This window comes from Leptonotus elevatus, chromosome 7, assembly GCF_054856555.1.
Source record: "Leptonotus elevatus isolate MCC_2025b chromosome 7, RoL_Lele_1.0, whole genome shotgun sequence".
Classification (NCBI taxonomy): domain Eukaryota; kingdom Metazoa; phylum Chordata; class Actinopteri; order Syngnathiformes; family Syngnathidae; genus Leptonotus; species Leptonotus elevatus.
In genome coordinates, this window is record NC_141245.1 from 15,296,025 (window position 1) to 15,313,124 (window position 17,100).

The following is a 17,100-nucleotide window of genomic DNA, read 5'->3' on the forward strand; positions in this document are numbered from 1 at the left end:
CAGGGTGAGGTTTTAAATTAAACTTTCAAGGTGGGATTAAGGTTTTAAATCTTCCACCAAGGATGAGGTTTCAAAGATGGGTTTATGTTTGAAATTAGATAGTTAACTTTTCGAAATGCGATTGCAAACAACGGTTAGGGTTTCAAGCTACGGTTAGAGATTCAAAGTCGGGTTTTCAACCCCCGGTTGGGATTTAAAATTATGGTTGCAAAACTGTTTTTAGCTTTCAAAGTAGCGTATCAAACCTAGGTTAGGGTTTCAACCCAGGGTTTGGTTTTATAAGTATGCGGTCAAGCCAGAGTTAGGGTTTAAGACAAGGGTTCGATTTTCAAAATAGGGTTTCAAGCCATGGTGAGAGTTTCAAAGTAGGGTTTCAAGCCACTGATGGCATTTTAAATTTGGGTTTCAAACCAACGTTTGGGTTTCAAAGTAGGGTTTCAAGCCTCGGTTAGGGTTTCAAACCAGTTTTATCAGACAAGGGTTAGGTTTTCAAAATAGGGTTTCAAGCCATGGTTAGGGTTTCAGGCAACAGATTAGTTTTGAAGTCGTGTTTAAAGGTTGAAAGTTAAAATAGGGTTTTAAGCCATTGTTTAAATTGGGGTTTCAAACCAGGGTTAGGGTTTCAAAGTAGGTTTCAAGGTATTGTGAAGATTTGAGTCAATTCAACTCAGGTTTGTTTGTTTTAGTGCTGTGCAAGTAAAATCCAACACAAAATGTAAGACAATTCAAAATAATATAATTTAAAAACAATGAATCAGTAACAAAGCTTAAAAAAAAAAACTATAAAAACAAAAAAGAAACTTAAAGAAGGCTGAAGTTTCAAAGTGTGACACTTTGTGGACCCCAAGTTATGTCTTGCAGAACCCCGCTGGTCCGAGGATTACAGTTAACATCATTTGAGTGTTATAAATGGCATTATCTAATAGGACCTTGTTGCTCTGGTGGACGTGTTGAGCCTCATTTGGCTGGCACGACACAAACACAAACATAGGATGAACAGGTGGGAAGCCGTCGCTGGCTAATATCCAGTCGCTGCAGCCAGCAGCTTGGCTGAGCAAGAAATGGCGCGGAGGTGGCGCGAGCAAAAAAGTTTCACATTAACACAGCGCTTTGGACGTGATTAGAAATTGTGTACTGTCGGGCATCCCCCGTGGAGAATCTTCTTAGCTTATTCTGTTGTTAGAGACGCCTGAGAGGCCCGCTGTTATTATTTTATTAACTACAGGAGCTGCAGAAGGGAACCTGTCAAAACAACACAAACTCGGCTATCTATAAACAAACATGCACACTCGGGGAGGTCGCTTTTAATATTAGTTGCTAGTGATGGGAAAATGAAGCTTCATGAAGCACTCGTAATATTTTTTGACTCCTCTCGATGCCACTCTTGGTTGAAAGATGCAGTGGAAATGTAATCAATTTCCTTTGCACTAGCCTTTATATTTAAACCAAGAGCACCATCTCGGGGAGTCAAAAAATATCACAAGTGCTTCATGAAGCTTCATTTTCCCATCACTATTAGTTGCTATACTCTTCAAATTAGGCTTTCAAGACAAGGTTAGGATTGAAAATTTGTGTTGTAGACCTTCAACCTTTAAATCCTTCATTTTACAGGGTAAGGTGTTACAAATTCTGGTAGGCTTATGTTTGGGTTTCAAGTTAGGGTTAGGGGTTCAGGCCAGGAGTAGACTTTCAAAGTAAGGTTTAATGCCAGGTTTGGGTTTTAAATTAGGGATTCAACACAAAGTTGGGCTTTCAAGGTGAGGCTTCAAATCAGGGTGTTAAGTGAATGTTAGTTTTTCAAGTGATCATAAGTGTTCCAAATTAGGTTAGGGGTTCAAGTCCCGAGTTTCAAGACAGAGTTGTGTTTTCAAATTAGGATTTAAAGAAGGAATGAGGTTTCAAATTAGGGTTTAAAAGCCAAGGTTATGATTTCAAATTCTCAGGCAAGCATCACTGATGCTGGAGAACATCATCTGGCAAAAGGCTGAACAGTCGAAAATGCCGCACGGCCAATTAACGGCAAAAGGTTTCCACATTGATTTCCTTTCACGCCCAGCAGCGTATGGCGCCTGCCCGCCGCCTGTGTGCTACCTTGATGGAAAAGAAACAATCGGACTATTAAAAAGCTGACGTGAGGATTGGAGCGAAGGCCCGGAGGACGGATTAAAAGGGTACAGGAGAAAGTGGAGGTCTAGCTCGGACTCTCATTATTCTGTCTGGTAGCGGATAACAACTGTGACTATTTACGGTCTCACGCTGTTAATGAAGAGACGCCGAGGAGCACATTAGCTTGTATTTCTGCTTCTAGAGTGCAATTAAGCCAGAAGCTGACAGCCTGCGCTGTCTCCCCCCCCCCTGTGTAAGATGTTTTATCTTTTAACAGCAGTTAGAGTATCCAGGTTGATTGGTATAGGGTTATCTTCTGCCGTTTGAAGAGCCCCTTGCTCAGAACCCCTCCTCAGGCCCGCAAGAGCATCTCCAAAGCCGCTCTATAATGAGAATTAAGAGAACTGAATAGAAAGTAAGATTGAGATCAAGTAGTCACTCAAGTATTTATCACTCTGCTCCTTCGTGTGTGAACGCCTTGGCCACCAGGGGGCAGTATAAGACATAAATAAAGAGAAATTTCACGACGTGACTAGCTGTAGTATTTATAGTCGATTTTTTTCTGAGGGTAAAGAATACAAAATAGTTGTTTTTGTCTGACTACACATTCAAATGGCCGTTGCTTACAGGTTTATAACTACCACGGAAATTATGCTAGCTTTGTTAGCCATCTATGGTATTTTCTATTTTGCTTAGGTGTTAGCATCAAGCTAGCACACTTTTGTAAGTTTTGTGCTTTAGTTAAATGTACAATGTGCAATCCTCTTTGTTCTATGTTTAAACTTCGACTGCGAGTGGTAGTCAACAGCTTAAAGCAAGCACTGTATATCGTCAGCTTCTTAAAAGAAAGATACTTGACTCATTGAACCACTTTCAGCGGTAAAACGTTAATATTTGGTCCAGAATTAATTTGATAACTTCATTATTTTTCATTTACAATTAATAAACTTAAAAATGTTTTTTTCCACTTGCTGTCCACTGAAGATGACCTCACCTGTGCTGAGGAAGTAGGCAACGACCACTCATGGCTCAGTTAGCTGACCAAACCCAGAAAACAGGTGAGCCGTGATTGGTCGTTACCTATTTCCTCAGCACAGGTGATGTCATCTTCAGTCAACAGCAAGTGGCAAAATTAGTTTTCAAGTATTAATTGTTCATGAAAAATAGTACTTATCACAATAATTAAAGACACCATATTATCTTCTTACTGTTGAAAATGGCTCAATGAGTCAGGTATCCCTTTAAAGTAAGTAAAAAAAAAATTGCTAGCGTTGCTAGCCACCTAAAATCGGCTACGTCCCCATTTAAATATTTCATATTTACCCTCGAAATTAAATTATAAATAAATATAATCCGATTTTGGTCAGTTTTTGTTTCATGCTTTGCGAAATAACTGAAAGCATGACTTAGGTCGGTGTTGATATCGAATTGCTCGCTATCTGCAGCTTGCTGTGAAATTAGCTGCCATCATTTAGCACCCATGACTCAAATTTTGCTGGACACTCAAAGCACTAAAGACGGCTTGTATCTTGAAAAATTCGCAAGTCAAGCCATTTGTAAGTTGACGTAACATCATATTATGACGCATCTTTCAACCCCCCCCCAAATGACCTACTGTATTCTTACCTAAAAATTTCACCTCCCACTGATATTCACAAACCCTTTAAACAGGTAGTTTAACAGCACTTCCTCCTTAGTATTGCAGTGTCGTACTCCTCTACATTTTCTTAGGTATATACATGTTCACCATTATCTTACAAGCATGCCTGGGCTCTGCTTTAAAAAAAAAAAAAAGAGAGCACAATCTCTCTCTCTCTCACAAAGGAGGCCTCAGAGAACGCCAGTCAAACGACATCTCCAGAGACTTCGGATGCGTCCTGCATGCCAGACAGCTACACATCACAGTCCACGCACCGTGCGCCGCTCCACAGCTGCGCGCCCTTCTTGGTTACAGCTCCGCTGGGACACCAACCATAGTTTTAAAATTCAAATACATTTGCTCACCAAGTATTAACAAGCGAAAGTGACAGGAGACGGAGAGCAACTGACAACTGCTCTTTTCATCCACATTTATTAGTTGGCGTGCCGTTAATTGTTAAAGTGTCAGTGCAGGTTATGAAAAATGTGTTGTCATCGGTTGTGTAGCTACAGGGATTTACGCGTTAGCTCCAAAAGAATACGGAACATCTAATGATGTCATTATAAGTAGACTTTGAAAGGTGTGCTGTGTGAAATTATTACATTTCAATTAAATTGGCTGAAATTTGTTATGCTAGCTAGAGTGGCAGACAACTCAAATTGACTGCAAATGCTTCTTGATGGCAGCAGATACAATTACAGTAATTTGTGAATTCACTATTTGACATTCATACAACAAAATAGCTTCGTATTCAACTAAACAGGCACAGATGTTACAGGCATATATTTTTTACTTTTAGTGACATTTTGGTTTGCTTGTGTGCTGTGAGATTTTTTTTAAATATAGGTTGAAAAACACTAATTAGATCATTGTTTTGTTTGATTGAAATATATTGAGAATTGTGTTTAAAGGGCCACTTCCTCCAAGTATTGACTAATGTCATTATCGTTTACTTTTTTGTCTTAATAAAGGGGTGGGGGGGGGGGGGGTTAGCTAGCAGACAGCCGGCTTTATGGATGATCCTTATTGAGTTGCTAACTGACTGAATTGATGTAGTTATGTCTGTCAGCACATGTAAAGGATCCAAATATTTATGGCAAAGTATTTTGTGGTCCTGCTGTTTTTAGAACCAATGCTTGAACATGCGCTCACATAGCCGGCGCCCCTCGGCCAGTGACGCGTTGCAGCCTTGGCCGAGCTTCGCTGCCACTTCCTGTAATCCCAATGACTGATGGATGGCGTTGACAGTCGGTCGGTGCAAGGCGAGCGTGTCGGGCGATGCCATCTTTTCCCCCGCGCTATCACACCGACGCACACACATCCATTAAAGTCAACTTGGCTGACACACGCATGCAGGCGCTCACTGGTGCAAGGAGGTTTTATTCTTTGTGACACAACAAAGCTTTTTCTTCTTATCTGCGCCACTGAGACAAAACTATTGGGACGCCCAAAGGAAGTTTTGATAGGCTATTTTCATGCTGCTTATTTAAAATTGGGGTGATTTATTTATGTATGTTTATTTTTATTTTTTTACTGAATTCAAGTAATAGATTTGTCTCTTTTTCCCTGAAATAATAATAATAATAATAATAGACTTATGTCATCATTCTGATTGAACGGCAGCTCTCAACATAAAAAAAAGAATTCACTTATTCACTGCCATTGACGGCTATAAATGTCAAAAATTCATTTGAACTATTTCTATTGGTTTAACTTTTTTTCCCCACTTTTGTTAACAAGAGTATGAAAACCTAGAACATTTTTTGATTGTACATTCTGAACAGATATAACATTTGTGATTAATCGTGAGTTAGCTATTGAAGTCAATTAAAAAAAATTTAATCGCCTGATGCAATTTAAAAAGACAAAAGAAAAAATTAGGGGCATCAGGCGATGAAAATTTGTAATCGTAATTGATCGCATGACTTCAGTAGTTAACTCACGATTAATCACAAATGTTATATCTGTTCTAAATGTACAATAACAAATTCTAGGTTTTCATACACTAGTTGACAAAAGTGGAAAAAAAAGTAGAAATAGTTCAAATTAATTTTTGACGTCTATAGCCGTCATTGGCAGTGAATGAGTTAAATAAAACTTTTTTTTTTTATTCCAAATTAGTGCTCTCCAAAGATTCACGATCCTGATGGTGATTTGTGCGTCCCCTCTTGCTTCTCCAGCCTTAACCCATACAGCTACGATGAGAGTTGCGTGTCGAGCAGCGTGGACCATCTGCCGCTGGCTGCCCTGCCGCTGCTCGCCATCGTCTCGCCGCGCTACCAGGACGCCGTCGCCACCGTCATCGCTCGCGCCAACCAGGTCTACCGCAGCTTCCTGCAGTCCGACGACGGGCAGGGCTTCTCTGGACAGGTGAGTGGATTTGCTCTGGATGTATGATTTTGGTTTGTGTGCCTTTTTTGCTGCCAAATATATCAAAAACCACCATTGTGTCGTGTGTGACGTCACTGGTTGTCAAAGCTGAAGTTGATTGCTGAGTGTATTTTTTCATCCAAAGTTTGTTTAGCAGCAATTGTTCACGTAAGCCTCTTGTGGGGGTCGATACAGTCTCGATTAGCCAATCAACCAAAAGACAGAATCAAGAGCTGCAGGTTAAAAGAGGCTAAGGTGATTACAGTAAAGGTGTAATTACAATCTCACCAGTGGCTATTACTCTTGATTAGTTTGACTCTTGTGGCGACGCAGAGGTGGTACATATATTTTGCGATTTGTTCGTTTTTACACACAACTGCAGTGTGTTTCCATAATTGGGTTGTAATGAAGATAATTGATTATTATATTTGTCTTTGCTAATTGTTGTAATTGTAATTAATCCCCCCGGGTACAAGCAATGGGAAGAGACACCAGGCGAATACACGAATAATAATAGACCAGAGGAGCTCATTTTAAACTATTGAGTTGGAAGCCTTGATGTACCGGTAATGTTTAAAGTCACTGGTCAAAGTCAACAATACAGTACACTGCCAAGGGAACTTCAAAATGCAAGTGTTTCCAATGCTTAATGCATAACTTAGGTTGCAATGAAACTGTGACATTACGTTTAACTTGATCTATTTTAAATCTTTCAATTTGAGCTGTATGATCTTTTTTTTTCATAGGCTTCAATTTTGGATTGTCACCAATAGTATGAAGTGATTAAAAAAATAGCATGGCACTTACGTTTCTACTTTGATTAGTTAGAAAAACCAACATTTACAACCATGGAGTCTGTTAAAATCCTTCCTATAAAAATGTGGTGAAGGTTCATAAAAGCATATGTATGCGTGTTGTATGCAGGTGTGCCTAATGGGCGACTGCGTGGGTGGCGTGTTGTGTTTTGATGCGTTGTGCTTCAGCAACCAGCAAAGATCTGGCAGCCCAAACAACAACACCAGTGGCAGCAGGAACAACAGCACTGAGAGCCTCAAGGTGATTATAAAACCTACTCAGATAGCATTCCAGCTGTTAGCATCGTGCCTAGCATATCATATTGCAAGATAGCAACCTAAGTGTAAAAATCTGAAAAGCAGGCCCATAAGGATTTTACATCTTGCCCTGTCATTGGCTACTAATACAAATGCATTTCACTTACATGCTAAGATGCTAACAGTTGGTATACTATACTAACAAACAGCAAGATAGCACTTTTGGATGCTAACATGGCTTGGCACAGAGGCCCTGTGGTACTATTTCAAATGATCAATGATTAAATGATAATATGATAGCAGTTGGTGTGTTAAAAAATTGTAGTAAAGAAAGTACGAAGAAAAACAAAAGGGATTTAACATCCTGCCCTGAAGTCGGTACAGTGTCAAATGACAAGTGATAAGATTTAAACCAGCAAACATCTGGTTTGCTAACAGAGTAACTTTGCAAAACTGATACAATGCTAAAATGCTAACAGTTGGTGGCAAGATAACAACCGAATTATGAAAAGTGCCGAGGCAGATATGAATGGATTTGACGCCATCCCATGTGGTCAGGTACCAATTTTAATTAGAATCCACAGAATGCTAACATGCTAACAATTGGTATGCTAACAAATGGCATAGTAGTAATCTGAATACAAAATGTGCTAAGACAAATTGACAAGGATTCTACATCATATTGTGTGCTCAACTACTAATGATAATGAACTTAATGCTAAAATGCTAAAGGTTGGTATTTAATTAATTAACAAATGACAAGATCACAACTTGTCCAACTACTGCTAAAGAACAAATAAAAAAAATACTAACATGATAACTGAGTGTTTTCATGTTCTCCTCACAGGAAAACTCAGGCCTACTAGGAGAGTCTAGTCCTGGTCTAAGTTCCAGCAAAAGGCTTAGTAAGAGCAACATTGACATCTCGGCCCCCAACGAAGGACGTTGCCAGGGGGCGCCGCCCCTCAGCCGCAAGCAGAGCGACTCGTACGACGGCGACACGTCGTCTACCGGCCAGCACGTCTTCTTCTCCAGGTGAGCTTTACTGCACTATTGGATTGTTACTGGCATCCGTGTGGTTGCAGTTTGCGTAATTTGGTCGAGATGGCAGTGACGACTGAGCTGGAAGAATCAGGGGGAAACTTGTAGTTTGTATTTGAAATATTATCTTCGTCCGGTATTGCCAGCGACACTCTCAACCTGTCCTTACGTGAAGAGTGCGTTTGGCGTTCACATTCCAACCTCGGCGTTCCGCTCTCAACCCAGTCTGGCTCCTGCTTTTCATCAATATTTGCAGCCTGACTGGCTGCATCTCATCCCCCACCGTCACTCGCTCACCCGCCCGTCTGCGCTATAAATAGCCACTGTGTCATACACCCTCGGTCAAGCAACATATCGGCTGCAGATGGCATCCCATTAATTTACCCGGAATGTCGCAGCGCTCACCTTTTGACTTGTGGTTACGTAGAGAAAGAGGTTAACCTCTGCTCATTTTCTCCCGCCGGACACAACCGGACACGACAGCTAGTCACAATTTTTTGTTTTTTTAAGGTGACATATTATGGGAAAATGACTACAAAGAACCGCTACCATGTCAAAGAAAAATCATAAGGCAGGGCTGTGTTGCCGGTACCTACATGCAGTTTCTGATAAGAGGCACGTACAGTACTGTAAATGCCCGATAAAAACAATGTGAACAAAATCTGCATTCCTCCTTTGTCCTCGTTACTTTAATTCACTTATTCAGGTCATTTGGAAGCACTGACACGGTATAGTGGAACAAATAGCAATTGTCCTCCTTGTTATTAGATTAAAAGTAATAATGAGGTGGTTATATTGAAAACATTTACATTGCAAAAATAAAATGCAAACCATTAAGCTGTGTTTTAGTAAGTTATGTTAGAGTAGCTATAACTGTTTATCCAGTAAAATGTGAAGAATGTCTTTAACATTGTTTGTATTGTAAAGACCTTTGCATAAAAAAATTGGCCCGAGTGACAAAGTTTGATCCAATCTTAACCGCGGTTGACTTTAATGCTCTTTATTTACTTCTTTTTTTTTTTTTTGACATCAGCGTATGTTGAAATAAGAACAGGCTTATTTTGATAAAGTAACAAGTAGAAAGTACAGATATCTTTATGGAGTGAAAATAAACAGAAAAACACATTTGAACAAATCGGCTCTAAGTATTTTCACTTCATTTTTTCCCACTTCTCCGCCTAACCGCCCCCCCCCCCCCCCTCACCATACTAATCAGTGTGGCGCATTTTGCACACCATTTGTTACACAGACTTTTTAATTAGGCACATTGTCATGATGACTGTAATAAAAGCTTTTATGATGGACACCTCAAACACAAAACTGAGTTACTATGAAGCTCTCCCGATGCCAACAAGAAAGTATTTTCCATGGGTGACTTCACATCTAATTAGCTTGCACAGACGTATTGTTTGCACATTGCTCACGAGCCATGCATCCCATTTGAGATGTCTAGTCTTTTAACCTCAATTAACGTGGGCACTGTTATAGTGTTTTTTTTTAAAACATATTCATTTGCGTTCTGAATGCAAAATGACTGCTGAATTAGCGTTGACCAAATTTTTGGATGGGTTGTGTTAGAGCCCAATTTTAACCTCTTGGCTTAATAAAGGTTGGGAAACACTACATTAGACATTCACATCATCACGCCAGGTTGTTTTGCACTCGCGAGGAGAAAGTGAAAGTTTAACAATATTGAGTTGAAGATGTTCGCAGAAAGTTGGCTCATCCATTTTTCTTGTACGTGAGTCAATATGGAAGCATTGGCTTGCTAGAAACTCTGTCTGTCAGCACAAGGTTGTTGCGGAGGATGAACACAGGCCCTCGGGCTGGATGTGGTGTGGCGTGCGTTATGCGTAGTGTGTGTGTGCGTGTGTGTGTGCGCGCGCGCGCGTGTGTTTTTTGTGGCTGAGTCATGAAGGCGAGACGCTGACAACTGCCACAGAATGTTAAAACAAGCCCACCAGCCTGAAGCGCGAGCCCCCAGATGCCCATTTTTACGACCACGGCGTTTTTACATAATGATGCAATTTACAATACAAACAAACTCATTTCGTTCAAGAACTTTAGCTTTGAAAAATAAAATAAAGGAGGTTAGGGTTTCAAATTGGAATTTTTTGATGAGGCTTTTGAGCCTGGGTTACGGTTTCAAGTCTGGGTTAGGGTTTCAAATGACGGTTATGGTGTCAAATTTGGGTATTAAACCAGGGTTAGGGTTTATAATTGGGGTTTCAAACCGGGATTAGGGTTCAGTCTAGGTCAGGATATCAAATTGTGGTTTTAAGCCAGTGTTACAGGTTCAAATAAAGATCCAAGCCCGGGTTAAGGTTTCAAATCAGTGTTCCAGTTTCAAGCCATGGTTAGACGTTCAAACAAGGTCTAAGGTTTCAAATTAGGGTTCCAAGTCTGTTTTCCCAATTTCCCTGTAGTCAAATGTGTAAAAGTCAGCTGCGATGTGTACAAGACGGTTGTCAGGTATGATGATCTTGATGATGAATTTTTTTTTAATAATAATAATAAAAAAAAAATAAAGAAATAAAGAAAAAAGAAAAAAAAAGGTATGATGATCTCCCTTGCATGGTTTTCGTTGTTTTCCAGCCTGATGAAGGAAAGCGTGGAGGTGCGCACGAGCAGCAGCAGCAGCCCCAGTCTGCTGCTCAACCCGGGACGCTTTGACTTTGACGTGTCGGACTGCTTCTTGCTGGGTTGTCCGCTGGGTCTGGTGCTGGCCATGCGTCGCACCGTGCTGCCCGCCGTCCAGGGTGAGACTGACACACTCGTGCAACGGGGATCCATGAGAACGGAATCAACGATGTGTATGCGCCAGTGCAGTGAGTTTGTTTTAGTGGGAGCTGCAGTAAAAACTGTACGTTTACAAAGAACTTTAATTTTGAAACTAGGACTAGGGTTTCAAATTGGGGTTCCAATCCCAAATTTTTAATGACAGTTTCAAATTACGGCTTTAAAGTGGGTTTTATGGCAGGTCCCCGTGCTCAATTTAGGGGTCCAAGTCTAAGTTAGAGTATCGGGTTTCAAGTCTGGGTTACAAAATTAAGCAAGGAATCAGGTTTTGAATTTGGTTTTATAGGGTGGTTTCGGGTCTCAAGTTTCAAAGTAGGGTTTAAAAAAAAGTGTTTTATGGTTGGATTACAGTTTCAAAGTAGGGTTTCAAGTTGGCGTTAGGGTATCAAACAAGAGACAAGGTTTCAAATTTGTCATGAAAGTCAGGTTTAGGGTCTCAATTTAAGTTTTCAAATCTGGGTTAGGGTTTCAATTCTGGATTAGGGTATTAAAACACGGGGCATGTTCTAAATTAGGGTTTAAAGCCATCTTTATGGTCTCCAGTTTGGATTTCAAACCATTGTTAGTCTTTCAATTTGGGGTTTTAAGCCTCAGTTAGGGTTTCAGAGTAGGGTTCCATGGCAGGGTCACAGTTTCAAATTAGAGCTTCAAACCTGGGTTAGGGTGTCAAGCACAGAATTCAAATGTGATGTTCAAAATAGCGGTCAAAGCCAGGTTTAGGGTCTCAAGTTAGGGTTTCCAGTCTGGGTTGGCGTTTCAAGACTGGATTTGTGTATTAAAACAATGCATAGGGTTTCAAATGAGGGTTTGGTCTCAAGTGAGCATTCTCAGCAAAAGACAAAAAGCTTTAATCCACGTTTGGCATCTCAAGGTTTCAAACGAAGGTTAGTGTTTCAAGGTAGGGTTTCAAGTCACTCTATTTATATTCTGCCATTGCAATGTTATAAATGCAGAAATGTTGACCTTTTAATTTAACAGTGTTGGTTGTTGTGCGTGGGCACTGTATCATGCTTGGAATTGTCTGTATTATTTCAATTGTTAGACAAAAACAAAAAAAACAAAAACTGATGTGGATTGCGTCTCCTACTCCCGTGTGTCCTAACAAGTGCGTGATCGTGTGTCAGTGCATCAGCTGCATCCGGCCTGCTGTCAGATCTTCAACCTGTTCTTCCCGTCGGACCCTTCGGCGTCCCGGCTGGAACCTCTGCTGCAGCCGCTTTTCCACAAGCTCCCCCCCTTCGCCGTGCCGCGCTACCAACGCCACCCTCTGGGCGACGGACGCTCCTTGGTCATAGGTGAGACGGGATCATCCACATGTTGCTTTATTTCTCCTTTTTTGAAACCGTGGATTATATGATTGTTGTTGCTTGCACAGCGGTATTAATCACGAACAACTGGCATGATAGGACTCATGTGTTGCGTGCGCGTTTCTGGTTGTCAGGAATAACAGCCAAGAGAAGTGATTACATTAATCATAAAACATGTACATTGCACCACTGTGAGTGTGGTTTGGACTTTGTGGATTATTCTCAGTCATATTGTGTGCTTCTGTTGAGGTTATGAATAAGTGATAAGAGGAGAGATTGCATTTATTATGAGTAGTGCGTAATGTGTGTGTCCATTTGTCTGTGGGATTGAGCGTGCTGTGGTCTTTTTTTTTAACACTATATATTATTTCTACATGTTGTGGTTATTTCTATTGTGCATGATTATCTTGAGTCTCTGGCAGAAAGCGTGATCACATTGATCGTATGATGAGTACATTGCTCAATTGCATGTGTCCAAAAGTGTAATGGACATTGCTTTTAACTCTCTGGATTATTTCAAAATGTGTTTTATTTGTATTTGTATTTCTATTGTGCAAGGTGATAGTTATTATGAATCATATATGATATGAGCCAATGAATTAATTATATGACACATTTAGCTTGACTGAACATTTTTGTTTACTCTGTGGATTATTTCTAATCATTGTTTTTATTTTTATTACAGTGTCATGTATAATGCAAAATTGGCAAAAGGAGTGATTGGATTAATTCTGTGTGGATTATTTCTACTCTTTGTTTATTTCTACTATATGCACAATGGTGTTTATTGTGAATAACTGGCATGATGAGCAATCGCGGTAATCATAGAAAGCATATTTATCTTGCCTATGTAATGTGTCCTTGTGTGGACCTTTTTTTTTTGACAATGTGGATTATTGATTGTAAATCATTTTGCTTTATCTTAATGTGAAAGCAGCGTTCATTAATAATTGGCAGAAGATCAATCACATTAGTTTCATGTGGTGCATAATTAGCAAGAGTAGTGATTGCATTAATTCTCTGTGGATTATTTCTACTCTTTGTTTATTTCTGCTATATGTGCAATGGTGTTTATTGTGAATAACAGGTATGATGAGCAATCGAAGTAATCATAGAAAGCATATTATCGCTCCTATGAAATGTGTCCTTGGGTGGACCTTTTTTTGACAATGTGCATTATTGTAAGTCATTTTGCTTTAACCTAACGTGAAAGCGGCGTTCATTAATAATTGGCATAAGATCCATCACATTAGTTGCATGTGATGTCGGCCGCGTGACGGAGTGTGCTGTGGACTCCTTTGAATGTGGATTATTTCTAGTAGTTCTATTACACTAGGTGGTGTTTGTGAATAGCTGGCAAGAAGTAATTGGATTACAGTAGTGAAGTTACATGTCCACATTGCTTGTCCGCGTGTGACTGTAAGTAGGCGAGTGTGCCGTGGACTTGTTGTGTTTTGACTCTGTGGATTATTTCTTGTCCTTCTGTTCATTTCTATTGTCCATGCTGGCAGTTAGCAATTTGTGCGTCAAAACTCTGACAGGCAGGACTCAAGGCCCTAAATGACGTTGCGCTCTCCTCCCCACTTGATGGTCGTACAAAGGATGAAAAGCCGGCAAAGCAGCAACAGCTCGCCACTAAAGTAGAATTACAGTTTAATAAGTGATGAGCACGTTCAAGTGGAAAATGAATTAAAGGATTAATTTTACAGCACAGCTCAAAGTAGTTTGAAGGTCTTGCATGCCCACAAACTTCAGCGTGTCCTATTCTTCGTCTTCTTCCGCCTGCAGCTGAATTTAGAAACATGCTGAGAAAATGATTCATTCAGAAATGTTGACTTTGCATACATGGGGTAATTTCATGTTCTGTAAAACTTGGTGAAAATACTAAAAGTATTTTCAAAAAGATGACTCTTTCTTGACGACACCTATTAGTACCCACTAAACATGGACTTTGAATAAAGAGAATACGGTTTTCTCTATTTTGACTTTTTAATGAAATTATTATTTTATACTGTACAAAATGAATTCAGCCCCATCCCCTAGTTTTCCAATGACTTGTTTTTCAACAATTATTTCAAACAAAATTTGGACCTGGTTTTCATAGAAAATGATTTGTGACTCGACTTTTCATTTAACCGAGGGAGTGTATGTTTGTCCAAAGCATTCTTAAAATTTGTATATAAAGGGTTCAGCAGACATATTAAAAAATGCAAGTTTTCCTTAACTCAAATCGTTAACCCTCCTCGCTCAGGCAACGTCCGCATAACACATCCTGTCAAAATACAGACCTTCGAAATAAAAGCGTGCAGTATAACAATAGCCTCAGCTATTCTTTGTACACTTTCTTGGGGCAAATGATGGCTTATTTAACTGTCACATTCAATAAACAAGCACAAAATAGTTTGAATGCCAAATAAAACATGGTGAAACTGTTATTACGTATGTTGGCGTGCTTTTATTTTGAAAACCCAATTTTGACAGGATATTACGCCAATGTAACTCCTACTTGGTCTGAGTATTGCCAATGCCGAGCAGACCGGGAGGCTTGTTATTGCCTTGAGTTGCATTTTGAAAAAAACTATGCTGTCTGTTGAATGTTTTTTTTATATATTATGACAGAAAATTCTAAATGCCAGCCATTTGATATTTCAAACTGTTTTTGTATGTAAAACTACAGTCATTCTCAATAAAATGCACTTTTTGGTGTCATAAGAGGATTAAATTTGAAATGTTGTTATTTCCCCTAAAACATTCTTTGCTACTGAAACAAACATGAGTAACGCTAACAGTGGGAACCTGATGGCCTCCTGGGCATACAACACTGAACCAATTAAATGTTAAAAGGTTTAAAAGGTTTTACTCTGGAGACGGTTTGACCCTTTTGGGCCAGCTGTCAAATCAGATGAATGTGCAATATGCAAATAAGCTGTCTCTTCGGCTCAGAATAGCCAATCACGCGAGGGCTCTGACCCGCTTTGACACTCTCATCCATCTTCAGTGGAGTTTTGATGAAGATGAATGCATGTAATAAGAAACAGAGTGAGAACCTTCTCTTGTTGATTCCATCGGTGAGCCAATGAAGGATGAAAAAAAAAGAAGGAGAATCTCATGAAAGGATTAGCATCATTTTATGATTAGGGTCGATCACATAGCTAATGAGGCTTTATTGCGAAGATTAGAAAATGTATACCATGCAATTTCTTCCTAATGGGACGTGGAGGAGAGCTGAGATGAATTTTTAATCACATTTTAAATCATGCATGTTTGTATTTGTTGTATTTATTCAAAAAGCTTATCATTTAAAAGACTCCTGCTTGAGTTATTCATGTACAGGGATGGGCGAGTACCGATGCCAGGTATCGGGCCAATACCCAGCCTTATTTCAAGGTATCGTTACTCGTGACGGCAGCCGATACCACTATTGGCCACCATCTTTTGGCTGTTTTACAATAAGGAACTACATTTGAAATTTCAACTATTTAAAATACAAAATTGCCATTAATTTCATGTAATTTTAAGGATTTTTTTTTTTTAATGATCTGTTACTGTTTTTATTCTGGAAGTTTTATATCTCAAAAGTACTAGTGGTCGAACATCCCCAAGTTTTAACATGGATTTATATGTTTGTTTAAGTACCAAGGTAATGATTTAAATGGTTAGTTTATTCTATTCATGTATTTTTGGTTATGTGTTTTTATTACAGATTTATTAATGTATTGAATATTTTTAAAAGGATAGTACTGTAATGGTTTTAATAACTCTTTTTCTTATTATTATTTTTCATGAATTTATTTAGTCAATGTATTTGCTTAAGGCCCAAGATAATGTTTTAAATGACTCTCAATTTTATTAAATTTTTATTGACCAAGTGAATGGTTTGAATAATTAATTTTATTTATAACATACACATTCAGTATTTTGTGTACCATATTTACTTTATGTACTTTTTTTTAGAGATCAAGGTAATAATTCAAACAAATGTATTCAGTATTTTTATTTATTAATCTTTGCCTTCTTTCATTTTTTTTCTTTATTTAATCAGGTTTAAGCAAATGAATTATTTGATTGATTCATTTTCATTCCTTTTTTTTCATTTATTTACTTCATTTACTGCTTTTTTCTTTAAGGTAACAATTTAAACAAGTCATGTATTTATTCATTTGGTTATTTATATAATTTAAATGGTTCGAATGTTTTATAATGAATTGATGTCTGTAGCCTATTATATATTTCTAAAGGCTGTTTGGAGGCTGCAATGCACTCAACTCAGCGAGTGAACGCTCTGCTTCGTCCTTTCATTTTTTTGTTTTCTCCAACCGGTGCCACAACCCGCGTCACCCTCCAATAAAAAATGAATCGCCGACCTCATTATTTCTCCCTATGCCGCTATGTTTTTTTTTAACACTCGTCTTCTTGCCTTTTTTGTTTACGTGCCTGCCTGGGGACGGAAGCGGCGTGTAAGAAATGTCTCTCTGGAGGGAGAGTAACGCTCCTCTCGTGACGGGTGTCCTCATTAGCCGGCGTGATGCATTCGCAGTCACATGCGAGAGTAAGGGGGGGGGGGGGGGGAATGGGGGGGGGGAAACTCAAGGAATCTGAGCGAGGTGTTAATCCGCCTCGGGCTCCTTCCATCTTTATTACTGGAACAAATCCACTTTGAATGGGCCCTGGGCTGAGAGGATTTATTAATTACACCTGAGGCTGGGGATCATCTGTATTCTCGGGGTCGTAACAACGAGTGCATCTGCTGCTTTATTTCGAGAAGCTCCAGCTGCCAACTTGTGTT

The 17,100-nt window shown here is 39.4% G+C and overlaps 1 protein-coding gene across 5 annotated transcripts in view; it reads left to right on the top strand.

Annotated features, from left to right (window-relative positions):
• pitpnm3 (PITPNM family member 3) overlaps window positions 1–17,100 on the top strand; it is a 70,104-nt gene that overhangs the window by 34,261 nt on the left and 18,743 nt on the right. For all 5 annotated transcript variants that reach the window (XM_086080513.1, XM_086080512.1, XM_086080514.1 and 2 more), the window contains 5 exons: window positions 5,926–6,115; window positions 7,040–7,171; window positions 8,015–8,202; window positions 10,804–10,967; window positions 12,132–12,302. In XM_086080513.1, coding sequence (XP_085936639.1) covers window positions 5,926–6,115; window positions 7,040–7,171; window positions 8,015–8,202; window positions 10,804–10,967; window positions 12,132–12,302 — 845 coding nt within the window. The remainder of the gene's footprint in view (window positions 1–5,925; window positions 6,116–7,039; window positions 7,172–8,014; window positions 8,203–10,803; window positions 10,968–12,131; window positions 12,303–17,100) is intronic.